This window comes from Cetorhinus maximus, chromosome 1, assembly GCF_964194155.1.
Source record: "Cetorhinus maximus chromosome 1, sCetMax3.hap1.1, whole genome shotgun sequence".
NCBI classification, from domain to species: Eukaryota; Metazoa; Chordata; class Chondrichthyes; order Lamniformes; family Cetorhinidae; genus Cetorhinus; species Cetorhinus maximus.
The window spans coordinates 86,040,654-86,067,268 of NC_135879.1; the positions used below are offsets into that span (position 1 = coordinate 86,040,654).

Below are 26,615 nucleotides of genomic sequence, written 5' to 3' on the forward strand. Positions count from 1 at the left end.
TGTAACAAGTAGATTGGTGAGGACAAGGTCAAGTAGAATTTTCCCTCTTCTTGGTTCCCTCACCACCTGCCACACACCCAGTATAGCGGCTATACTATAGCGGCTTAATCAGTAGTGGTGCTGTCAAGCCACTCTTGGTGATAGACTTTGAAATCCCCCATCCAGAGTACATTCTGAGCCCTTGCCACTTTCAGCGCTTCCTCCAAGTGGTGTTCAACATGGAAGACTACTGATTCATTAGCTGAGGGTGTACAGTAGGTTGTAACCAGCAGGAGGTTTTCGTGCCCATGTTTGATCTGATACCATGAGACTTCATGGGGTCCAGAGTTATATTAGAACATAAGAAATAGGAGCAGGAGTAGGCCATTCGGACCCTCAAGCCTGCCCCACCATTCAATAAGATCATGACTAATCTGCCCCAGGTCTGAACTCCCCTTTCGTGCCAGCTCCTCATAGCCCTCAATTCCCCAATATTTCAAAAATCTATCTAGCTCCTCTTTAAATACTTTCAGTGATCTAACCGCCACAGCTCTCTGGGGTAGAGAATTCCAGACATTCACTACCACCTGAGAGAAGAAATTCCTTTGCATCTCAGTTTTAAATGAGTGCCCCCTTATTCTGTAACTACGTCCCCTAGTTCGAAATTCCCCCACTAGTGGAAACATCTTCTCAATATCTACCCTGTCAAGCCCCCTCAGAATCTTGTACATTTCAATAAGATCACCCTTCATTCTTCTAAACTCTAATGAATAAAGGCCTAACCTGTTTAGCCATTCTTGATAAGTCAGTCACATCATCCCAGGAATCAGCCTAGCGATTCTCTTTTGAACTGCCTCCAACACCAGTATATCCTTAAATATGGGGACCAAAACTGTACACAGTATTCCAGGTGCGGCCTCACCAACACCCTGTACAGTTGTAACAAGACTTCCCTATTTTTAAATTCCAACCCCCTAGCAATACAGGCCAAAACTCTATTTTCCTTCTTAATTACTTGCTGCACCTGCATGCGAACGTTTTGTGTTTCAAGCACAAGAACACCCAGATCCCTCTGTGCTGCACTTTTTTGGAGCGCCTCTCCATTTAAATAATAGTTTCTCTTTTGATTCTTCCTACCAAAGTGCATGACCTCTCACTTTCCTACATTAAACCCCATCTGCCAAGTTTTTGCCCACTCACAACCAATCTATATCCCCTTGCAGATTCCTTATGTCCTTGTCACAACATACCCTTCCACCTATTTTTGTATCATCAGCAAATTTGGATACATTACACTCTGCCCCCTCCTCCAAGTCATTAATATAGATAATAAATAATTGAGGCCCTAGAACTAATCCTTGTGGTAATCCACTCGTTAGGTCTTTCCAACCTGAAAAAAACCCATTAACCCCGACTCTCTGTCTTTTGGTGTTAACCAATCCTCAATCCATGCTAATACATTACCCCCAATACTGTGAGCTCCTATCTTGTGCAATAACCTTTTATGTGGCACCTTATCGAATGCCTTCTGGAAATCCAAATATACTATATCTACCAGTTCCCCTTTATCAGCTCTGCTTATTTTTCCTCAAAGAACTCTAGCAAATTTGTCAAACATGATTTCCCTTTCACAAAACCATGTTGACTCTGTTTGATGACGTTAAGCTTTTCTAAATAGCCTGCTATTTCTTCCGTAATAATGGACTCTAGCATTTTCCCAACAACAGATGTTAGGCTCACTGGGCTATAGTTTCCTGCTTTTTGTCTCCCTCCCTTCTTGAAGAGGGGCGTCACATTAGCGGTTTTCCAATCAGCTGGGACCCTCCCGGAATCCAGAGAGTTCTGGAATATTTCGACCAATGCCTCCACTGTCTCTGCAGCCACTTCACTTCAAACCCTTGGATGCAGGCCAGCAGGTCCTGGTGACTTGCCTGCCTTTAGCCCCATTAGTTTGTCAAATAGTTTGTCCCTCATGTTAGAGACTGTTACAAGATCTTTCCTTCCATTAGCTCCTTGTTTACCTGATAGCTTAGGGATGTTTATAGTGTCCTCCACCATGAAGACCAATGCAAAGTATTGGTTTAAATTATTTGCCATTTCCCTGTCCCCCATTATCAATTCTCCAGTCACATCCTCCAAGGGTCTCACGCTCACTTTAGCCATTCTCTTTCTTTTTATATACCCGCAGAAGCTGTTGCTGTTTGTTTTTATATTTCTTGCCAATTTACTTTCATAATCAATTTTCTCCCTCTTTATTAGCTTTTTAGTCTTCCGCTTCTAGTTCCTAAAAATAAATCCCGATCCACTGGCCTACCACTAGTTTTTGCCGCTTTGTACGCCTTAACTTTTGATTGGATACTCTCCTTGACCACCTTTGTTAACCACGGGTATTTCATCCTTCTCACCGAGCACTTCTTTTTGACTGGGATAAATTTTTGCTGAGCGTTATGAGATACCTGCTTAAACGTCTGCCGCTGTTCATCCACTGACCTTCCCCTTAGTCTATTTTCCCAGCCTGCTTTAGACAACTCTTTCTTCATATCCCTGTAATTGCCCTTATTTAAGTTGAGGACACTGGTTTGAGACCAGAGATGCTCGCCCTCAAACTGAATTTGAAATTCTACCATGTTGCGATAGCTATCCCATAGAGGATCCTTAACTATGATATCTCTTACTAACCCCACCTCATCACACATTACTAGATCTAAAATAGCCTGTTCCTGGATAGGTTCTGCAATGTATTGCTCTAAGATACAATCCCTGATGCACTCTACGAATTTGTCTTCGATGTTACCCCTGCCAATCTGATTTGTCCAGTCAATATGCAGCTTAACATCACCCATGACAATTGCAGTGCCGTTCTTACATGCCTCCATTATTTCCCGATTTATACTTTGCCCTACAATAAGGCAATTCTTCGGGGGCCGATAGATGACTCCCACCTGCGACTTCTTCCCCTTGCCGTTCCGTATTTCCACCCAAACTGATTCCACATCACGACCTATTGCACCTATTTCACTATTCCCCACCGCGCTGATACCTTCCTTTATTAACAAAGCTTTTCCTTTTTGCCTGTTTTTCCAGAATGTCGAATACCCTTGAAGGTTGAGTTCCCAGTCTCGGTCACCCTCTGTAATAGCTATCAGGTCATATTCATTTATTTCTATTTGTGCCATCAACTCATCTATCTTGTTACAATGCTGTGTGCATTCAGCTAAAGAGCCTTAAGCTTTGACTTTTTAGCATTATTGCTCAATCAGGTTCTGATTTCTGCTGCACTCCTCTGCTTATATTTTGATTGATTTTGGGCAACTCCCCACCAAGACTATACCACTGCCACCACTTCTGGTGGATTTGTTCTGTTGGTGGGACAGGGCATAGCAGGGATGGTGGTTGTAGTGTTTGAGTCATTGTCTGTAAGGCAGGAAATAACAGGTTGACTGGTCACTTAAATTATTGTTGTTTAAGGGAGTTTAATGTGTTTGGATTGGCTGCTGCATTTGCCTATGTGACAGTAGTGCACTACACTTAGTGATTGAATGATTTGTATGTGCTGGGAATATGAAAGATGTTTTATAAACACAAATTGATGTGTCCTGATTTCCACATAAAGCAAGCTGGAAGGTCTTTACTAAGCAGTTTTGCATGTTTTCACCAAGCATCGTTATAATCTGACAGGATTAAATAATGTGCTTCAGGAATGTACAGAAGGTTTTTTCCTTGAGGTCAAATTTGAAAGCCAACCTTTTTTTTTTAAAACTATGCCTATGTTTATTATGCTTTTTATTTAAACAAAAATTCTAATGAGTTCTCATGGTAATGTTCCAAACAGAGATCCTAGGATGAATTTTGAATCATTTGTGTGAGCGTGCAGTGAAAGTCAAGTTTTTTTGATGGCATCAGTGGATCCCACTACCTCTGGAAGGCGATACGATTTTTAAAAGGAGGAAGGGTGGTAGGAGGGAGCCAGCAGCTCTTTCACCTTCAACCAACTGGCCATTGAGCTAGTGGTAGAGATTATTAAAAGGCTTTTGAGCAGCAGTTTTAAATTTTCAGTCAAGAAGCTCGGTGAAAATTGAATGTCCAGGGCACATCAAGGTGCAGCTGCCATAGACATAGCGGGGAGTCATGAGGGTTAATGGACGCAATGGTCAAGGTATTTAAGAAAGGCAGATTTATAACAGCTACTCAATCAATGATGCAGAGTTGCCATCTCTGGTGCTGAAGGCTTGTATTTTTGAGCAGTGAGTGGTTGTACTCTTAAGAGGGACATGAAGCTGCTGGCATCACTTGGACATCAGAGGTTAGTAGAGGAAGTCCTGGTGAACAAACAAGTACAAGCTGAGGGAATTGAAATGGGAGCAAGCTACTCTGAGATTGGATAGAGCAGCAAGGAGGAGCTTCAGCAGAAGCATCCTCCTGTTCAAGAGGAGGCCAGAGGAGCGGAGCGAGGGAGGAGCTGCAGGGGGAGGAAGGAATTACCCGGGATATTGGGAGTACCATTCAAGAGTCAATTACCTGCCCTGGTGAGGAAGTTCTTTTCTGTTTCTCTCTTCCCCCGCCCCCATTAATTGAGAGAAGGAAGACATTTTAATAAGTTGATTATTATTCTAAAAATACGTATCTTGCTTTAGAGTGTGTGCCATTGCTGTGGAGCTACATCAGATCCTCTACCTTTTACTGAGCTGGTACATTACGTGTCAATTACAGCACTGTGGTGAGTAATACTTTGTCTTTTTCTGGAAAAGTAATCAATATATGAATGAAAAGTGAATCAAGCAATAAATAACTTTCCCTGTTAAAATTTAGTAATCAGGTAGACAAGATGATGGAGAGGAATGAACGCCCCAGGCCAGAATTGTTTGCAGAGCTACTTCGGGCAGCAAGTACCATTGGTGACTTTAGGAATTGTCCGGTGAGAAAATTTTAGGTTTATGCATCACCTGCTCTTCTCATAATTTGATGATAATGGGAAAAAATTCTGACTTGTGTGGCTGTGCATTGTCATCTTAGTGTTCCACTGTCTTTATCCGTAGGATCCATATATAATAGTTCTGAGTCTGTACACACGTTCAATTGTCAAATGATGTCCTACATCATAATTTCTTTCATGCAGAGGCCACCACTGAATAATGCTGAGATTTATCAGAGTCCGTTTTTAATGCGTATTTTTTTGTTTAATTCATTGTTCCTGTTTCTGATGAAATGCTTGCCCACAAACAAGTGATAATTATTAAATAGCAAGACATAGGTGTTATTGGCAGTGTATTTTGCAAATTGTTCATGTCCATTAGTCTGCTTTTCAGTGTACTCCAGGATTCAAACTCATTTTGCATGGTGGATCCAATCCTACATCTTGGACTTGGCAGGGTCTTAAACATATAGGCTAATTTCTGGGTACATGGTCCTGCATCTCATCTATACCAGTGGCACAGCTGCTGCCATGTTGATGCCTCCTCCTTCTAGACATCCCTGGCAACCATCTGAAATCAACTAAAATATGCAACTGAGAGTTTTGCACCTGTTTCAGGAGCCTTCTATAAAATCTTTAAAAATCTAGGTGGAACGTGCACCATACGTGCTATGTATCCAGCCATCACATTGCTGCTCCTTGGTCTGCTGGAGATACTTGGCCTCATGCATGTACAACCTTACCCTATTCCCCAGCACTCACTTGTCTTTCACCCCTCCCTGCCCTGGCCTCAATCCATGTATCCCCATTCCCCAGTCTCCTTTCCTCCTCCCAGGCTCCCTTTCTCCTCTAAGCCTTCATTCCCACAAATTGCACCCCCCCACCCTGCTTTGAGTCCCAATCGCCCAGCTTCCACTGTGTCACTCCTACCCCATCTCCACGTTTTAACTCGTCTACTAAATCAGCCAGAACACGACCATAGAGTCATAAATCTCAAATCTCACCATATCCGCTTGAGAGTTTGAATTTGGTTTAAAAAAGATCAGCATGCAAAACACATCTGTAGAAGCGACTATGAAGCTGTCGGATTGTTGTGAAAACCCAATGGTTGACTAAATGTCTGTTGGGGAAGGAAAGCTGTTGTCCTTGCCCTGCCTGTTTTATTTTTTAGTTAAGCTGTCATATTCCAAGTTTACGTATGCATGTCATTGGAGTTATTTTATTCGTTCATGGGATAGAGGCTTTGTTCCTCTCTGTCCCTTCCTAGTCCACTTTTTGCTAAATTTATTCTTTCACGGGATGTTGGCGTTGCTGGCTAGACCAGTATATGTCCCTTACCTTTAATTGTCCGTGAGAAAGTAATGTTGAGCTACTTTTTTGAACAGCTGCAGTCCATGTGTTGTAGCTACACCCACAGTGCTGTTAGGGAGGGAGTCCCACGATTTTGACCCAGCGACAGTGGAGGAATGGTGATATATTTCCAAGTCCGGATGGTGAGTGGCTTGGAGGGGAATTTCCTGGTGGTGGTATTCCCATGTATCTGGTGTGATTGTCCTTCTAGATGGTAGTGGTCATGGTTTTGGAGCCTAAGGAGCTTTGGCAAGTGCCTGCAGTGCATCTTGCAGATGGCACACGCTGCTGCCAGTGTTTGTCAGTGGTGAAGGGAGTTAATGTTTGTGGTTGGGGTGCCAATCAAGCGAGCTGCTTTGTCCTGGATAGTGTAAAGCTTCTTGTATTGTTGGAGCTGCATTCATCCTGGAAAGTGGAGAGTATTCCATCACATTCCTGACTTGTGCTTTTTAGATGGTACACAGGCTTGGGGAGTCAGGAGGTGATTTACTTGCTGCAGGATTCCTAGCCTCTGTCCTGGCCTTGTAGCCATGGTGTTTATGTGGCCAGTCCAATTCAGCTTCCTATCAATGGTAATCCCCAGGATGTTATTAGTGGGGGATTCGGTGATGGTAATGCCATTGAACGTCAAGGGGCGATGGTTAGACACTCTCTTGTTGGAGATGATCATAGCCTGGCAGTGGACTACCCGACTGTTGGATGACTGTGCACTTTGTACGGTCTCCTTGCAAAAGCTGGCCATGGAGTAGTCACTGGTGGAGGCCCTCACAGCCACTTGCAATGTCATCATTCCGGTTTGGACCAGTCTCCCCCATGGTTCAAGCTTACAGTGCAGCCTTGCAGTGCAGGTTAGGAGATTGCTCTCGGCTCAGGCGCAGGCGCAGTTTGCAGTCCAGTGGGCAAAGCTACCACCAATTGGTATGGTGGAATGGGGCGAAGGTAAGTGGGGTTTCAGGCAGCCATGCATCGCACTAAACTCTGGCCATCCTAGTCTTGGCCAGGACACTCCAGGATGTGTTTAGGGGCCTTCAAACTTAACCAAGAGAGGTTCTTAGGACACCCAAGCTAACCCACACATCTATCTTTCATCTTGCAGGAGGCGTACATCAGGAGCATGGAGCCTGGAGACCTAGCCGAATGCCTCGTGGTGTACAGGAAGCAGAGACAAATGAGAAGAGAGTGACGGAGGCACCTGGCTACGCAGAGGGAGGAGCAGCACCCTCAGGAAGAAGGGGAGGCTGGAGCTCCCACACGTTGCTGAAGAGCCACAGATAGCTGTCGCTGGTCGGCGCCTAGCTAGACCCAGGGTCTATAGATTCCGCCTTTCATCCCTGCAGATGACTGACAACCAGTGTCGCCGAAGACGGCACATGTCCAGGGAACTGGTCAGTCAGATCTGCCAGCTGCTGCAGGATTTGGCACCATGGGGATATGGAGGGCATCCACTGCCCTTGGCCGTGAAGTGACCACGGCACTCAACTTTTACTCCAGTGGCTCCTTTCAGCGCTCTACAAGTGACCTCTGTGGGATATCACTAGCCTTCACACACAAATGCATCCATGAGGTCACGGATGCCATCTTCGTGAGGGCACACAACTTTGTGCATTTTGCCCTGGACCAAGAAAGCCAGGATGCAAGAGCATTTGATTGTGCCCGGATTTCAGGTTTCCCGCAGGTGTAGGGTGTGATCGACTGCACTCACGTGGCGCTCAGACCTCCGCCGCAACAAGTGGAGGGCTTCCATTTTCTGAATGTCCAGCTGGTGTGCGACCACCACAGAAGCACCCTGCAGGTCTGCGCACGGTTCCCAGGGAGTGTCCACAACTCCTGCATTCTCAGTCCTTCACAGATCCCTGACATCTTCAGGGTCCACAGAAGCTGCAGAGATGCCTCCTAGGGGACCATGGCTATCCACAGAGACGTGGCTGATGACTCCTGTGCGGTGGCCTCAGACTACAGCAGAGTGAAGGTATAGCGAGGCTCATGCTGCAACTCGCACTTTGGTGGAGCAAACTATTGGGATGCTGAAAATGAGGTTCTGGTGTCTGGACCGGTCTGGTGGAGCCCTGCAGCAAAGTCCACAGAGGGTGTCATGCATCGTCGTTGCCTGTTGCGCCCTTTACAACCTGGCGCTGCAACGCAGAGTAGAGCTGGAGGTCGCCTCTGATGAGGAGGACGTCGACGGGGATGAGGGGGAGTAGGCCCTCGAAAGCGGAGTCCACTGCACTGGCTAGACGAGGCAGGTGTACTCGGGAGGCTGTCATAGCTGCTAGATTTGTGGAGGATGATGATGAAATGCAGTGAGGCAACACCATGGATCCTCACATTGCACCTGTGAATGTTTGACTCCAGCCTGGCTTATGGCAGCGCGCACACCCTCTGTGATAATGCTCCTGTCATGGGAACGCAGAGGAGACCCTAATCGTCACTCGATTGTAGGAGGAGGATGATGTCATGCAATGAGGACACTCCATAGATCTTCACTTAGCCTCTGTGAATGTCTGACTCCTGCCTGGCCGAGGGCAGATTGCTTGTGCTTTGCGATCAGGGCCATATCATGGAGACGCAACCATAAACTTTAAATGCACCTGTTCCTTTGTCACCCTTAAGCACCTGACCCCTTCAGGAGCACAGCATCACTGGTCACGGATGCTGATGAGATGGGGGCCTGCCCCACCTTAAAGGTGTTTAGAGCACATCGAGAGAATGACGGAACTCTGACGCCTGCCCACGACATTCTGGCAGCAATGACAAGCATCATCGTGGTGCAGGCATCAGTAATGTGTCCAGTGAGTGTGAGGTCGCACCATCACTTTGGTTTGAAGGCTGCAAAAAATACAGGGAAGAGGCCCCGGACTGAGACCCCTACCTCTAGTGCAGGAACCAAGGTTTCACATCTGAGTGACATGAGCACTGCTCATCAGAACAAGGAGCAGGGAGACATTCTTGGGAATTTATTTACAGTGGGTAATATTATGTACAGGTGATTAATACCCATGCCCAGGCTGTGCAGCTACATCTTCTTAACCCCTGAACCGTTCCTTGGGAGCTGGTGCTCCGCAACCTGAGTCGCCTCGTGGAAGTGCCCTCTGTGTCCTTTAGCATGGTGTGGAGGGGTTTCCTATGTGGGCTGCTGCTGCAGTAGACCCTTTACTTCCTTGCCCCCGCCCAGTGCCCGGACACACCCTGGCGTGCCTTGTTGACGTCGGCGACGGAGGTCCTCAGTGGGGAGCCCTCTATGGGGGTATCCTCCCATTTTCCATCGGGGACTTGGGGTGGAGAGTGTTGCACGCAGCAGCCCCATATGACCGTAGGATGTATCAGTTCATGGACTCCCAAGATGCCTGCGTTTTTTGTGGCCTCGTGGAGTCCGTGGACCGCACGAATGTAAACTGTTGTAGGCTGCACCCCCTTTTTAGTTACTTGAAAAACCTTTTGCTTCTGTTTTGTTTGCACTTCAGTCCCACACTCCTGATCTATGGGCACCTGATGCAGAGTGTGGCCGGGAGGGAGGAGGCGTTCCTCATGAATCTGCTCCTGGGCTTGGCCAAGTTGGCCATTAACAGGCCCAGGCAGCGGGTGATCGAGGGGGTAATCCGACCCGACTGTTTACCCCTTTACTGCAGCTATGTTCACGGCTGGATGTCCCTGGAGAGAGGGAGCACGTGGTGCCCGCCCGCACTGTCGAGGTCTTCCATGCTTGGTGGGCACCGAAGGGACTGGGGTGTTTTATTGACGCTCGTAATCATATTTTGGTTTAATGGTTGTATGTTTCCTTTTAAAATTTGTCTTTGTTTTTGCAGTTTCCCTTTAAGGGGCTGCCTTTTTAATTTGTCCCCAATAATAATGTTAATTTAGTTTAGTTGGTTGACTCAGAAAGAGTTCACATCTTCTTAACCTTCCTAACCCTACCGCAATGTCTTGGTGCTCCCCTGACATCCGCAGGGGAGATGGACCATAGGACCATAAGCTGTAGGAGCAGAAGTAGGCCATTCAGCCCATCGAGTCTGCTCCACCATTCAGTGAGATCATGGCTGATCTGATAATCCTCAACTCCACTTTCCTGCCTTTTCCCCATAACCGTTGATTCCCTTACTGATTAAAAATCTATCTCAGCCTTGGATATACTAAACCACCCAGCCTCTACAGCCCTCTGCAGTAAAGAATTCCACAGATTAACTGTCCCCTGAGAGAAATTCCTCCTCATCTCTGTTTTAAATGGGTGACCCCTTACTCTGAGATTATGCCCTCTGGTCCTAGACTCTCCCAGAAGGGGAAACAACCTCTGAGCATCTACGCTGTCAAGTCCCAGAGAGTTTTATATGTTTCAGTAAGGTCGCCTCTCATTCTTCTAAACTCTAATGAGTAGAGGCCCAACCTACTCAACCTCTCCTTGTAAGAAAATCCCTTCATACCCGGAATCAACTTATTGAACCTTCTCTGCACTGCCTCCATTGCCAGTGTATCTTTCCGTAGATAAGGGGACCAAAACTGTTCATAGTATTCTAGGAGTGGTCTAACTAGTGCCTTTTATAGTTTTAGCAAGGCTTTCCTATTTTTATGCTTCATTCCCTTTGAAATAAAGGCCAACATTCCATTTGCCTTCCCTATTACCTGTTGAATTTGTATGTTAGCTTTTTGGAATTCATGCGCAAGGACTCCCAAATCCCCCTGTGCTGCAGCCTTCTGCAGCCTTTCGCCATTTAAATAATATTCAGCTCCTCTATTCTTCATACCAAAGCGCATAACCTCACATTTTCCCACATTATATTCCATCTGCCACTTTTTTGCCCACTCACTTAACCTGTCTGTATTCCTCTGTAGACTCCTTGTTTCATCCTCACCACTTGCCTTCCCACCTATTTTTGTATTATCCGCAAATTTGGCGATAGTACATTCACTTTCCTCATCTAAGTTATTTATATATATTGTAAATAATTGAGGCCCCAGCACCAATCCCTGTGACACTCCACTAGTTACAGGTTGCCATCCTGAAAATGCCCCCCTATCCCAACTCCCTTTCTTCTCTTAATTAGCCAATCCTCTATCCATGCTAATATACTACCCCCAGCACCATGGGCTCTTATCTTATTAAGTAGCCTTATGTGCCGTACCTAATGGAACACCTTTTGGAAATCCAAATATATTACATCTACTGGTTTCCCTTTATCTATCTTGCTAATTATCACCTCAAAGAATTCTAATAAATTTGTCAGGCATGATTTCCCCTCAAGAAACCATGCTGACTCTGCTTGATTAGATTATGTAATTCTAAATGCCCTGCTATTACATCCTGTATAATGGACTAACATTTTCCCAATGGCAGATGTCAAGCTAACTGGCCTATAGTTACCTGTTTTTTGTCTCCCTTCCTTTTTAAATAAGGGTATTACATTGGCAGTTTTCCAATCCTCTGGGACTTTTCCAGAATCTAAGGACTCTTGGAAGATTACTACCAGTGCATCTGCTATCTCTGAAGCTGCTCCCTTTAATATCCTAGGATGCAACCCTTCAGGTCCAGGGGACTTATTGGACTTTAGCTCCAATAGTTTCCCGAGTACTTTTTCTTTAGTATTTTTCTCTAATAAATAGCATTCATTTCCTCCCCCTCTTTTGCCTCTCAATTATTTAGTATTGGCATACTATTAGTGCCTTCCATTGTGAAGACTGAAGCAAAGTATTTATTCAACTCCTCTGCCATTTCCTGGTTCCCCATTATTATTTCCCCAGCCTCATTCTGTAAGGGGCCTATGTTCACTTTGGTGTCTCTCTTCCTTTTTATATATTTAAAGAAGCTCTTACTGTCCATTTTTATATTACTTGCTAGTTTACCCTCAAAGTTTATTTTCTCCCACTTATTGTTTTTTTGGTCGTCATTTGTTGGCTTTTAAAACGTTCCCAATCCTCTGACTTACCACTAATCTTTGCAGCATTGTATGCCTTTTCTTTTAATTTAATACTATCCTTAACTTCCTTGGTTAACCATGGTTGGTTTATGCCCTTCCTTGAATCCTTCTTCCTTACTGGGAAATACCTTGAGTCATGAACTATTTTCTTAAATGTCTGTCATTGTTCACCAACCGTTTTTTCTGCCAAAATCCTATCCCAGTCCACTCCAGCCAACTCTGCCTTCATTCCTTTGTAATTACCCTTATTTAAGTTTAGGACAGTTGTTTCTGACCCATATTTCTTACACTCCAACTGAATGCTAAATTCTACCATATTTCCTATTTACTGCTACGCCCTGTCTTTGAAGACCTTGCTGGGCGTCCTCTGGAGGGCCAAGACCTGGAGGACCCCGGCCTGCTTTCGGTGCTCTGCTGTGTTGCAGTGGCACCCTCCTAGCCTGTGGAGCTGGAGCTGCTGGGGTCACAGGAAGAGATGATTTGGATGGGCCGGACACTCCCAGAGTCACCTGGGCGGGTGGCCCCGGGGTGTGCATCTGTGGATCTCTTCCCTATGGGTGTCTGAGGGACCCTGGCTGATTACTTGAGAAAGGGTAGCTGGAGTGAGATCAAGCTGCCCTGCACCCTTCTCGCGTACACACTGTTGGAGGGCAACTATGGCGTCAGCGATGGGGTTGAGCCCATGCAACAGCGCAAGACTGATGTTCTGGACCAAGGTCTCCATAGCAGCTGCCACCCCACCACTGTTGACATCGGTGCATTGGCATGCCAGCGCTATCGCTTCAGCCTATAGGCAGATGGACTTCTCCATCGTGCCTTGCAATCTGAGGAGTGCAGCAGACATCCCTTCCTGATATTCCCGAGCTTGCCTTTGCAGCTCCAGCAACTGAGACATGATCAAGTCCAGAGGCTCGTCATCTGACTCGGACTCAGCAGATTTCTGGCCTCCAGCAGTCCTCTGAGTGCCGGAGACCTGGGAAGTCCCTGCTGCCACCTGCTGTGGATCGGACACCGCGATGTGCTCACCAGGTTGTGATCCCGAACCTACTCTGAAGCTATGTCTCACCGAGGTACATTTCTCTGCGTTTGTAGAGGGTGTAGGTGAGCGCTGTCACGGGCCTTCAATGAAGGTGTCTTCAGATTCCTCTTCAGAGGTTATTTCGGGGCTTGATTGGAGGCCATAGGTCGTGGACTCCGTCGATTGTTTCCCAGATGTGCTTGTGAAAGCAAGGAGAGATAATTGGTGCCTGCCAGGGGTTTGTGGAACAGGACACATCACTCACAACATGGTTATCTGATGGATGTTGCACTCCTGAATCCTCACCTGTTAGAGCACCGCCAACCTCACCATCAGCACAGAAGCAGTCCAGATCCTTGCGGGCCAGCTAGATGGCTCTATTTTCAAAGTCCGTGAGGACCTTGATTTCAGACATTCCTCCACCACTCTGCGACCTCTCCATGTTGTGTGCCAGCTTGTCCTGCATGAATAGAAATGGAGAAAGTGTAATCAGGACACCTACCTGGCCAGCTTATATGTATGGCTGGCATGTGTGGGTGGTGAGTGGTCCCATGGGTGGGATGAGAACAATGAAGGTGTGTATGAGAGAGTGAATGGTGATGTCTCTTGAACTGGCAGTGAGTGAGATCACTGTGGATGTGTGATGGGTTTGTGAGTGAGAGCGTTGAGAGTAATGAGAAAAGCGACTTAGCCTGGTGGAACAGAAGCGATCATTCATCCTTTTTCAACACTGGGTGGTTGTCCTTTTTTGCAGGGTGTTGGTGCCTCCCATGCTGGATTAATGATGTTGCTGCCCCTCCTGTGGCCTGAGCGGGGACACAGACATCACAGTGGGCCTCCACTGTGTCCAAAAGGCACTTGAGGGATGTATCATTGAACCGGGGGCAGCAATCTTCTTGCCTTTCGGGGCCATGTCTTCTGTGTGGCAGTTCTGGTCTTGAAGCACCCAGAGATATGCATGTGGCTGCACTTTAAATATGGTGCTTGGCATGATGAAGTGGCGAGGTGATGGCGTGGCAGGTGAATGAGAGTGCACCTGCCATCAAAACGGCATTTTCCTGGGGATGCATATTAATGAGGCGGGACTGGGATGACACGGCATGAAAAGCGGTTGGCAGGTAAAACGTCTTTCTTTCCTGCCCACTACCGCACTGAGTGCGAGCCTGGATGCATCATCCACCCGGCACTTCTGGCTGAAGATGATTGCAAATGCTTCAGCCTTGTCTTTTGCACTGATGTGCTGGGCTCCCCCATCATTAAGGATGGGGGTATTTGTGGAACCACCTCCTCCAGTGAGTTGTTTAATTGCCCGCCATCATTCATGATTTAATGTGGCAGGACTGCAGAGCTTAGATCTGATTTATTGGTTGTGGGATCACTTAGCCCTGTCTATCGCATGCTGCTTCTGCTGTTTGGCATGCAGGTAGTCCTGTGTGGTAGCTTCACCAGGTTGATACCTCATTTTTAAGTATGCTTGGTGTTGCTCCTGGGATGCCTTCCTGCATTCTTCATTGAACCAGGGTTGATTTCCTGGCATTATGGTAATGGTAGAGTGGATGATATGCCAGGCCATGAGGTTACGTATTGTACTTTTATAATTTCATGTTTTGGCAATGAATGTAAGAAATAGTAACAAGTTGCGACTGAGGGACATTGGTAGGTTTTGGATCTTGAAACTTGCTATATATTTTACAGAAATTCAACTTCAGGTAAGTTCATTTGTGTGACTGTTATTCATACTTTTCCTTCATGTAATTGAACAATAGCATTTTTTCCAAAGGGTTTAACTTGGCTTGTACTGCTGGTAATGTTGATGACAGCAATTCAAGATCCTGAAGGCTGCTCCCTTCCTGCTGCATTCTCCAGGATTTTTAAATGGTTTTAAATATTTTCAGAAAAATTTTCTGTTTGCTGACATCCAAATTGAACATGCTGGCATATGTCTTCTATACAACAGTTATAGAAACATTTTTAATGTTGTTTGCTGATATGTTTGAGACATTCCTATTTTAATATTTCTTTTCATCATTCAGAGTAATTGTGGGCAGAAGATAAAGATCAGACGTGTACTAATGAATTGCCCAGAGATAGTCACCATCGGTTTGGTATGGGATTCTGAGAATTCAGATCTCACATTGGATGTGATTCGATATTTGGCACCACAGCTCTATCTCCCTGGAGTAAGTCAGAAGAGACTGCTCTTATACTTTGTCTTATTTCTAATATTAACTACTGTTTAGTGTCTGAATGTACAGTAGGACCATGTCCGAACTTGAAAAGGCTTTTTAAAATAGTTGTTTTAGGACAAGTTTAATCACTTTTCCCAAGTCTACAATGAGATGCTGGTAATTTGAGTGAAACTTCAATTGCAAGCTGCCTGAAACAGTAATTTGTGTGCCCTAGTGAGCGCTTGAAAAATCAGCAGCTGTTATGAAGCCATTTTGAATCCCTTTACTGAACTAACTGTGCCATTTTCAAGATTTTTTTTTATGGGCTGTTTCCATTTATGAGCATATTGTGACCTTTGCAGTGCCTTTCATCAAGAAGGCAGATGAGCCACTTTTCTTGCAGTTGTTTGTCAATCAGACTTCCTGATAGGAACATAGAACCAGGAATAGGCCACTTAGCTCAATGAGATCATGGCTGATCTGTGACCTGATTTCATATACTTTTGTTTGCCTCTTATCCCTTAATACCTTTTTGCTAACAAAAATCCATCAGTCTCAAATTTCAAATTAATAGTTGACTCAGCATCAACTGCAGTTCATGGAAGAGAGTTCCAAACACCTACCATCCTTTCTATGTGGAAGTGTTTCCTAATTACACTCCTGAAAGACCTGACTCTAATTTTTAGCCTACGCCTCTAATCCTAGGTTGTCGAATCAGCAGAAATAGTTCTTCTGTATTAAATAAGCCATTAATCTTCTAAATTGCAGAGAATAAACCCTGCTTCTATAAACTAATGTAATCTCTTTGTAAGCTAACTGTTGGAGTCCAGTGTGATGGCATATGTAATTTTTTGGGAGAAAAGCCTATATTTTGTGTTGGAGGTCATGGTCCCTTTGAGAGCGGGGTATCTGAGGTGATTTCTGCTTTTTAAAAAAAGTTTGCTTCCAGAAAATGATCATGTGACCAAGTTGCCCGTGAGGTTAACTTGTTGACCCATTTTTATTGTATATTATACGTGGCGGGGGGAGGTGTGTGTGTGGTGTTGTGTTCAAGCAGTTTCATTTTGAGTTTAGAACAACCTGGTTAGAACATTTCTTTCTAGGAGAAATCAATTGAAATTCTGTGTGTTGGTAAAAGAATTAAAACTTTTGTTAACTGAAGGACTCTACTAAACAGTGAGTTGATTTTCTGGGATAGACAAACTGATAGAGTGAGTTTTAGATACAAGACTCCAGAGTTAAAGAATATTAGAACCAGGAGAGTTCTGGCCCAAGGTGACTACGCTTTAGACGCTAGAGATGCCTGTATTGAATGATAAGTTCACAACAATGGGATGGTTGGAGGGAATGTGAAGGTACAACCTTGCTAGAAGTAAACAGAAGGTCCAAGAAAAAACAGCCTGTATAAGAATCTTTGAAACCACTTAGACAAAGTGGTTAACCTTCCAATTTTGGTAAGTATCTGACTTGAGTTATTGGAGGTCGAAGTCAAATGGGTGTAAAAAGAAAGTGGAGTTAAGAAGATCAGATTTAGAGTATAAGTAACTGCGTTCATTGTACTTTTAATATCTTTAACGTGACTGATTAACGTAGGGCTGAATAATTCTTGGGGGTGGGGTGGGGGAGTGGGTGGACGGATGGCACCCACCTCTTGGAAACCATGTCACTGTGAAGCTGACTGACTCCTCACTGAGCAGCCCTGCAGCAATAAAGCGTTGTCAGGCTGATTAACGAGGACCGAGTGGAGCCTAAGGCCCAGGTCTTCTGATTTGGTCAGTGGCCAGGAACAGGAGGGCGTGACTGCGGGTGAGGCAGGTAAGGGTACTCAGTGGACAGGAGTGTGAGCCTCTGCAATTGTCCAACAGGTTTGAGGTCTTTTCAGCTTGTTTGGTTGAGAGTTGGGGCTGCAGGGTGGATGAGCTAACTGGCCATGACACTGTGGTACAGGAAGCCATTCTAGTAGGTTGGCGGGGGAGGGGGGGTGGAGAAAAAGGAATGTAGTAATAGGGGATAGTATAGTCAGAGGGATTCACACTGTTCTCTGCAGTACAGAGTGTAAGTCCAGATGGCTGTGTTGCCTGCCCGGTGCTAGGGTACGGGGCTGGAGAGAAACTTGCAGTCGGAGGGGGAGGACCCAGTTGTCGTCGTCCATGTGGGTACCAGTGACATAGGCAGGATAAAGGAGGTGGTTCTGCATTGTCGGTATGAGGACCTAGGCATCAAATTAAGAAGCTGAACCTCAAAGGTTTTGGATTATTACCTGAGCCACGTGCAAATTGGCATAGGACAAATCAGATGAGGGAGGTAAATGCGTGGCTCAAAGCTTGGTGTGGGAGAAGTGGGTCCCGGTTCGTGGGGCACTGGCATCAGTACTGGGGAAAGTGGGATCTGTACAGTTGGGATGGTCTACACCCGAACTGGGCTGAGACAGGTGTTCTGGCGAGCTGCATAACTCGGGAAATAGAGATGGTTTTAATCTAAGTAGTGGGGGCGAGGGATCAAATTTGGGAAGATGTGGTAAATCAAAGAGCAGAGACAAGACAAAAGAAAAAAGTATCATTATGGGAAATGAAAACAACGCGACAGGAAGGGCTGGAGAGTACAAATCTAACAGTAAACCAACAGATGAAAGTAGAAGTTATGAAAATAATAAAAGGATAAAACTAAAAGCTCTGTACCTGAATAGTATTCAAAACAAAACAGATGAACTGAGAGCGCACATAGAAATAAATAATTACGATTTGATAGCCATGACGGAGACATGGCTGCAGGAGGACATGGATTGGGACCTGACTATTGAAGAATACAGGATATTTAGGTAAGACTGGAAGTGAGGGAAAGGTAAAGGGGTGGCTGTGTTAGTTATTGATGGTATTGGCACAGTAGAGAGCGATGATCTAAGTTCAGGAAAGCTAGATGTGGAAACGGTTTGGGTAGAGATGAGAAATGGTAAAGGCAAGAGGTCACTTGTGGGAGTTGTGTACAGGCCCCCTAATAATAATCACATGGTAGGGTTGAGCATAAAGGAAGAAATAATTGGAGCTTGTCAGAAAGGCATGGTGATAATCATGGGAGATTTTAATTTATATATAGACTGGAAAAGTCAGATGGGCAAAGCTAGCCTAGATGAGGAATATATTGAATGTTTTCTGGATCGCTTCTTAGAACAGCATGTTCTGGAACCAACCAGAGAGCAGACTATGTTGGACCTGGTATTGTGCAATGAGTTGGAGTAATGAATCATCTCATAGTGCAGGGTCCCCTAGGCAGCAGCAACCATAATGATTGAATTTTATATCAAGTTTGAGGGAGAGAGGAGTGCGTCTGAGACTAAGGTTTTAAACTTAAATAAGGGCAATTATGAGGGCAAGAAAGCTGAGCTGGCTAAAGTGAGTTGGCAAATTAGGTTAAGGGATAGTTCAATAGAGATGCAGTAGCTAATATTTAAAGGAATATTTCAGAATGCACAGAATAGATACATTCCAACAACTAAGAAAAAGCATCTAATTGTGCAAAGATAAGTGGAAGGCCAGAAGATAGGACAGAGTATAAGGAACAGCAAAGAATGACTAAAAGACTTAGTAAGGAGGGAAACATTAAAGTATGAGAGAAAGCTAGCCAGAAATATAAAAAGAGTTTTTTTATAAATATTTAACAAAAGAAAAGAGTTAACAAAGTGAGCGTTGTTCCTATAGAAAGCGAGTCTGAAGAATTGATAATGGAAAACAAGGTGATGGCAAATGAATTGAATAGGTATTTTGCATCAATCCTCACTATGGACGATGCAAGTAACATCCCAGAAGCAGCTATAAACCAGGAACTGGAAATTGGGAAGGAAGTCCGGAAAATTACAGTCACTAGAGAAGTGGTACTGAATAAATTGTTGGAGCTGCTGGCTGACAAGTGCCCGGGTCCTGATGGACTTCATTCTAGAGTCTTAAAGGAAGTGTCTAGTGAGATAGTTGATGCATTGGTTTTAAGTTTCCAAAACTCCCTAGATCTGGGGAAGGTCAAATCAAAAGTTATTGTGGTTAGATGGGAATGTGGAAATCGAAACACAAGATCATCAGCCATGATCTTATTGAATGGTGGAGCAGGCTCAAGGGGCCGAATGGTCTACTGCTGTTCCTATTTCTTATGTTCTTATGTCCCATTAGATTGGAATATAGCAAATGATAACTCCATTACTCAAAAAGGGAGGGAGGCAGAAAGTGGGAAACTACAGGCCAGTTAGCTTAACATCTGCCATAGGGAAAATGTTAGAAGCTATTATTGAAGAGGTTATAGCAGGGCACTTGGATGAGCTCAAGGTCATCAGGCAGAGTCAACATGGTTTTGTGAAAGGGAAATTGTGTTTAACCAACCTATTGGAGTTCTTTGAGGAAGTAGCATGTGCTGTGGATAAAGAGGAACCAGTGGATGTACTGTACATAGATTTCCAGAAGGCATTTGATAAAGTGCCACATCAAAGGTTATTGCGGAAAATAAAAGCTCATGGCATAGGAGGGAACATATTGGCACAGATAGAAGATTGGATTGCTAAAAGGGAGCAGAGAGTAGGCATAAATGGGCCTTTTTCAGGCTGGCAAGATGTAATGAGTGGCATGCCATAGAGATCAGTGCTGGGGTCTCAACTGTTTACAATTTATATAAATGACTTGGATGAAGGGATTCAAGGGATGGTTGCCAAATTTGCTGATGACACAAAGATAGGTAGGAAAGTGATTTGTGAAGAGGACATAAGGAGGCTACAAACAAATATAGATAGGTTAAGTGAGTGGGCAAAGATCTGACAAATGGGGTATTATGTGGGAAAATGTGAAATTGACTATTTTGGCAGGAAAAATAAAAGAGAAGCATATTGCAGAGATTGGGTGTCGTAGTGCATGGATCACAAAGGCTAGTATTCAAGTGCAGCAAGTAATTAGGAAAGCTAATTGAATGTTATTTATTGTGAGGGGAATTGATTACAAAAGTAGGGAGGTTATGCTTCAGTTGTACAGAGCACTAGTGAGACCACATTTGGAGTACTGTGTACAGTATTGGTCACCTTATTTAAGGAAGGATGTAAATGCGTTGGAAGCAATTCAGAGAAGGTTTACCAACTTAAGGTTTACCTACCCTAGTAAAACTAGAGTCAATGAGAATCGGGGGAAAACTCCCCTGGTTGGAGTGATACCGAGCACAAAGGAAGATGGTTGTGGTTGTTGGAAGTCAATCATCTCAGCTCCTGGACAGCACTACAGGAGTTCCTCGGGGTAGTGTCCTCGGCCCAACCATCTTCAGCTGCTTCATCAATGACCCTTCCATCATAAGGTCAGAAGTGGGGATGTTCACCGATGATTGCACATGTTCAGCACCATTCCCGGCTCCTCAGATACTAAAGCAGTCCATGTCCAAATGCAGCAAGACTTGGACAATATCCAGGCTTGGGCTGACAAGTGGCAAGTAACATTTGCGCCACAAGTGTCAGGCAATGACTATCTCCAACAAAAGAGAATCCAACCATTGCCCCTTGAAATTCAATGGCATTACCGCCACTGAATCCCCCACTATCAACATCCTAGGGTTACCATTGACCAGAACCTGAACAGGGCTAGCCATATAAATACTATGGCTACAAGAGCAGGTCAGAGGCTAGGAATCGTGTGACGAGTAACTCACTTCCTGACTCCCCAAAGCTTGTCCACCATCTATAAGGCCCAAGTCAGGAGTGTGATGGAATACTCCCTGCTTGCCTGGTTGAGTGCAGCTCGCATAACACTCAAGAAGCTTGACACCGTCCAGGACAAAGCAGCCAGCTTGATTGGCACCACATCCACAAAGATTCACTCCCTCCACCAGCGACGCACAGTAGCAGTAGTGTGTACCATCTACAAAATGCACTGCAAGAATTCACCAAGGCACCTTAAACAGCACTTTCCAAACCCATGACCACTAACATCTAGAAGCACAAGGGCAGTAGATAGATGGGAACACCAGCACCTGGAAGTTCCCCCCAAGTCACTCACCACCCTGACTTGGAAATATATTGCAGTTCCTTAACTGTCACTGGGTCAAAATCCTGGAATTCCCTTCCTAACAGCACTGTGGGTGTACTTACACCACATGGACTGCAGCAGTTCAAGAAGGCAGCTCACCGCCACCTTCTCAAGGGCAACTCATGGGCAATCAATGCTGGCCCAGCCAGCGAAGCTCACATCCCATGAATGAATATTAAAAACAGCCTGGAATGGGCGGGCTGTCTTATGAGGAAAGACTATAAGACCATAAGACATAGGAGCAGAAATTAGGCCATTCGGCCCATCGAGTCTGCTCCGCCATTCAATCATGGCTGATAAGTTTCTCAACCCCATTCTCCCGCCCTCCCCGTAACCTTTGATCCCCATACCAATCAAGAACCTACCTCTCTCGGTCTTAAATACACTCAATGACCTGGCCTCCACAGCCTTCTGTGGCAATGAATTCCATAGATTCACCACTCTCTGGCTAAAGAAGTTTCTCCTCATCTCTGTTCTAAAAGGTCTTCCCTTTACTCTGAGGCTGTGCCCTCGGGTCCTAGTCTCTCCTACTAATGGAAACATCTTCCCCACATCCACTCTATCCAGGCCTTTCAGTATTCTGTAAGTTTCAATCAGATCCCCCCTCATCCTTCTAAACTCCATCGAGTATAGACCCAGAGTCCTCAAATGTTCCTCATATGTTAAGCCTTTCATTCCTGGGATCATTCTCGTGAACCTCCTCTGGACCCTCTCCAGGGCCAGCACATCCTTCCTGAGATACGGGGCCCAAAATTGCTCACAATATTCTAAATGTGATCTCACCAGAGCCTTATAAAGCCTCAGCAGCACATCCCTGCTTTTATATTCTAGTCCTCTCGAAATAAATGCCAACATTGCATTTGCCTTCCTAACTACCGCGTCAACCTGCAAGTTAACCTTAAGAGAATCCTGGACTAGGAACCCCAAGTCCCTTTGCACACCAGATTTCTGAATTCTCTCCCCATTTAGAAAATAGTCTATGCCTCTATTCTTCCTACCAAAGTGCATGACCTCACACTTCCCCACGTTGTATTCCATCTGCCACTTCTTTGCCCTTTCTCCTAACCTGTCCAAATCCTTCTGCAGCCTCCCCGCCTCCTCAATACTACCTGTCCCTCCACCTATCTTTGTATCATCTGCAAACTTAGCCAGGATGCCCTCAGTTCCTTCATCTAGATCATTAATGTATAAAGTGAAAAGTTGTGGTCCCAACACTGACCCCTGCGGAACTCCACTAGTCACCGGCCGCCATCCTGAGAAGGACCCCCTTATCCCCACTCTCTGTCTCCTGCCAGACAGCCAATCTTCTATCCATGCTAGTACCTTGCCTCTAACACCATAGGCTCTTATCTTACTGAGCAGCATCCTGTGCGGCACCTTGTCAAAGGCCTTCTGGAAATCCAAGTAGATAACATCCATTGGCTCTCCTTTGTCTAACCTACTCGTTACCTCCTCAAAGAATTCTAACAGATTTGTCAGGCATGACCTCCCCTTGATGAAACCATGCTGATTTTGCCCGATTTTACCATGCACTTCCAAGTATTCTGAAATCTCATCCTTAATAATGGACTCTAAAATCTTACCAACGACCGAGGTCAGGCTAATTGGCCTGTAATTTCCCGTCTTTTGCCTCACTCCCTTCTTAAACAGGGGGGTTACATTAGCAATTTTCCAATCCTCTGGGACCCTCCCTGACTCGAGTGATTCCTGAAAGATCACCACTAACGCCTCCACTATCTCTTCAGATATCTCCTTCAGAACTCCGGGGTGTAATCCATCTGTTCCGGGTGATTTATCCACCTTCAGACCTTTTAGTGTTCCTAGCACCTTCTCCTTGGTAATGGCCACCATACTCACCTCTGCCCCCTGACTCTCTTGAACTTTGGGGATGTCACTCGTGTCTTCCACTGTGAAGACTGACGCAAACTACCTATTCAGTTCTTCCGCCATTTCTTTGTTCCCCACTACTACTTCTCCAGCGTCATTTTCCAGTGGCCCAATGTCCACTTTTGCCTCTCTCTTACCCTTTATATACCTAAAAAAAACTCTTGCAATCTTCTTTTATATTACTGGCTAGTTTACCCTCATATTTAATCTTCTCCCTCCTTATTTCTTTGTTAGTTGTCCTCTGTTGGTCTTTGTAGGCTTCCCAATCCCCTGGTTTCTCACTGCTCTTCGCCGCATTGTATGCTTTCTCTTTAGCTTTTATGCTGTCCCTGACTTCCCTTGTCAGCCATGGTTGCCTTGTCCTCCCTTTAGTATGCTTCTTCTTCCTAGGGATGAATTTTTGCTGTGTCTCCCAAATTACTCCCAGAAACTCCTACCATTGCTGTTCCACTGTCTTTCCTGCTAGGCTCATCTCCCAGTTAATTCTGGCCAGCTCCTCCCTCATGCCTCTGTAGTTGCCTTTATTCAACTGTAATACCATTCATCTGATTCCAGCTTTTTCCTCTCAAGTTGAAGGGTAAGTTCTATCATATTATGGTCACTTCCTCCTAAGGGTTCCTTCACCTTAAGCTCCCTTATCAAACCTGCCTCATTACACATCACTAAATCTAGAATTGCCTGTTTCCTAGTGGGCTCCACCACAAGCTGCTCCAAAAAGCTATCTCGTAGACATTCCACAAATTCCTTTTCTTGGGATCCACTACCAATCTGATTTTCCCAGTCTACCTGCATATTGAAATCCCCCATGATCACTGTAACCTTGCCTTTCTCACACACCTTTTCTATCTCCTGGTGTATCTTGTGCCCCGCATCCTGACTACTGTTCGGAGGCCTGTACATAACTCCCATTATGGTTTTTTTACCTTTGCGGTTCCTCAACTCTACCCACAGATTCTACATCATTTCTTGCTATCGATTTAATTTCATTTCTTACTAACAAAGCAACCCCACCCCCTCTGCCAACCTGCCTATCTTTTCGATAGGATGTATATCCTTGGATATTTAGCCCCCAGTCCTGATCCCCTTGCAGCCAAGTCTCTGTAATGCCCACCACATCGTACCTGCCAATTTCAATCTGCGCCACAAACTCATTTACCTTATTTCGTATACTGCGTGCATTCAGATACAACACCTTCAGTCCTGTACTTCCCGTCCCCTTTCTCATTGTCGTCCCTTTATCTGATATGCTTGAAGTTAGATTCTTAGCCCTTTCCAAACACTCTGTCCTATTTTGTGTTCTGGAGACTTTAATAGCCTCTCCTGGGCTCTCCTTTTCAGTTTTTTCATAATTTTCCATGAAGTTGAATCCACCCCCCCCCCCACACGCTAACCTGCTGCTTTGTTTCCCATTAGTCATACTTCTTGGAGTTTTACCCTTCCCTCCCCGCCCACTTCCTAGTTTAAAGTCCTGTTGACCACCCTATTTACCCTTTTCGCTAGAACATTGGTCCCAGATCGGTTCAGGTGGAGACCGTCCCAATGGTACAGATCCCTCCTGTTCCAATACTGGTGCCAGTGCCCCACGAAATGGAACCCCTCTTTCCCGCACCACTCCTTTAGCCACGTGTTTACTTCCCTTATTTTCGCGTCCCTATGCCAATTTGCAAGTGGCTTGGGTAGTAATCCGGAGATTATAACCCTTGAGGCTTGTATCTGCTGGAGTTTAGGAGAGTAAGAGCTGACTTGATTGAAACATATAAGATCCTGAGAGGTCATGACAGGGTGGATGTGGAGAGGATGTTTTCTCTTGTGGGAGAATCTAGAACTAGGGGTCGCAGGTCGAAGGCGGGAGAATGGGGTTGAGAAATTTATCAGCCATGATTGAATGGCGGAGCAGACTCGATGGGCCGATTGGCCTAATTTCTGCTCCTATGTCTTATGGTCTTATGGTCTGTTTAAAAATAAGTGGTCGTCTATTTAAAACCGACGTGAGGCGAAATGTTTTCACTGAGGGTCGTCAGTCCTTGGAATTCCCTTCCTGAAAAGGTGGTGGAAGCAGAGTCTTTGAATATTTTTAAGGCAGAGATGGATAGATTCTTAGTAAGCAAGGGGGTGATAGGTTATCGGCAGTAAATGGGATGCAGATTTCAGGTGATTATCAGATCAGCCATGATCCTATTAAATGGTGGAGCAGGCTCAAGAGGCTGAATGGCCTATTCCTGTTCCTTGCTTGTATGTGCTTGCGAACCCCGGAGTCTGGGCTGTTGGGCCAGGCGGGTTTGGGCGCGTTAGGGACAGGGGCAGTGAAGCAGAAAGGGTGGATTTAAGAGAGGGAACAGTTAGGAAGGAAGGGGGTTTCAGTCTAAGGGAGGCCTGCCCCATGGCAAAGGGCAGACCCGAAGAGCGACCCACTGCCCCCCTCCCCCGTACTTAACCATTTAAATTTTAAAAAACGGGTTTCCAGCTCCTGCCCTGCTGCCCATGCCAAACATATATTATGGTGCAAGCAGTGTGGTATTCTGGAAAATTGGTTTGATAAGCCTGATTAACCCTTAAATGCTAATTTAAATATAGTGGGTGCACTGCCAATTTTGGTGCCTGTCTGCGCCCCCACCCCATATTATTGGAATGAGCTCGGGGGTGGGTGGGAAGGAGGTGGAATGGGCGCCTGCACCATTTTACATGCCCCTCCCCGCCTCGCAGGAAACACACCTGCTAGGGGCACACAAAATTCAGCCAATAAAGTGTAGTTATTAGTGTTCATATTCTTTGATTTCGGTAGAGTAAAAATCTTTTGTTTACAGCAATGAACCTTGTGGCTTCATTCTTTTAGTAAATACCTGGGTTTTTTGATTTCCACACAAAAGAAAATAAAATAAACACATTACCGGCCTCTACCAAGATCATAACACCAGAATCATTCTATTAAATCTTAGCTACCTCCCTTCAAAGCCAGTATACCTTTCCTTAAGTGCGGTGCCCAGAGCTGAACACGATACTTCCGGGTGTGGTGTAACTGGGGCTTTGTATACCTTCAGTATGACCTTTATCTTCTTGCATTCTAGATATAAAGGCTAGCATTCCATTAGCCTTTTTGACTTTTTTTATACCTGTTCCTGACATTTTTAATCTGTCTAAATGGACTCCTAAGTGTCTCTGCATCTCCGCTGCTTCTAACTTTTCACCATTTAGAAAGAATTTTAATTATTCTTTGTAGGTCCAAAGTGCATGTCCTCACACTTGCCTATATTGAAACCCATTTGCCACAGTTTTGCCAATCACTTAATCTATTAATATCTCTTTATTTTATGCTTCCATCTGCAATGCTGCCAATCTTTGTATCATCAGCAAACT

The 26,615-nt window shown here is 45.1% G+C and overlaps 1 protein-coding gene across 3 annotated transcripts in view; it reads left to right on the forward strand.

Annotated features, from left to right (window-relative positions):
- The window catches only part of LOC144681546 (ubiquitin carboxyl-terminal hydrolase 53-like), a 130,482-nt gene that overhangs the window by 42,395 nt on the left and 61,472 nt on the right, over window positions 1–26,615 (forward strand). For all 3 annotated transcript variants that reach the window (XM_078543209.1, XM_078543227.1, XM_078543219.1), the window contains 3 exons: window positions 4,614–4,696; window positions 4,789–4,894; window positions 15,199–15,345. In XM_078543209.1, coding sequence (XP_078399335.1) covers window positions 4,614–4,696; window positions 4,789–4,894; window positions 15,199–15,345 — 336 coding nt within the window. The remainder of the gene's footprint in view (window positions 1–4,613; window positions 4,697–4,788; window positions 4,895–15,198; window positions 15,346–26,615) is intronic.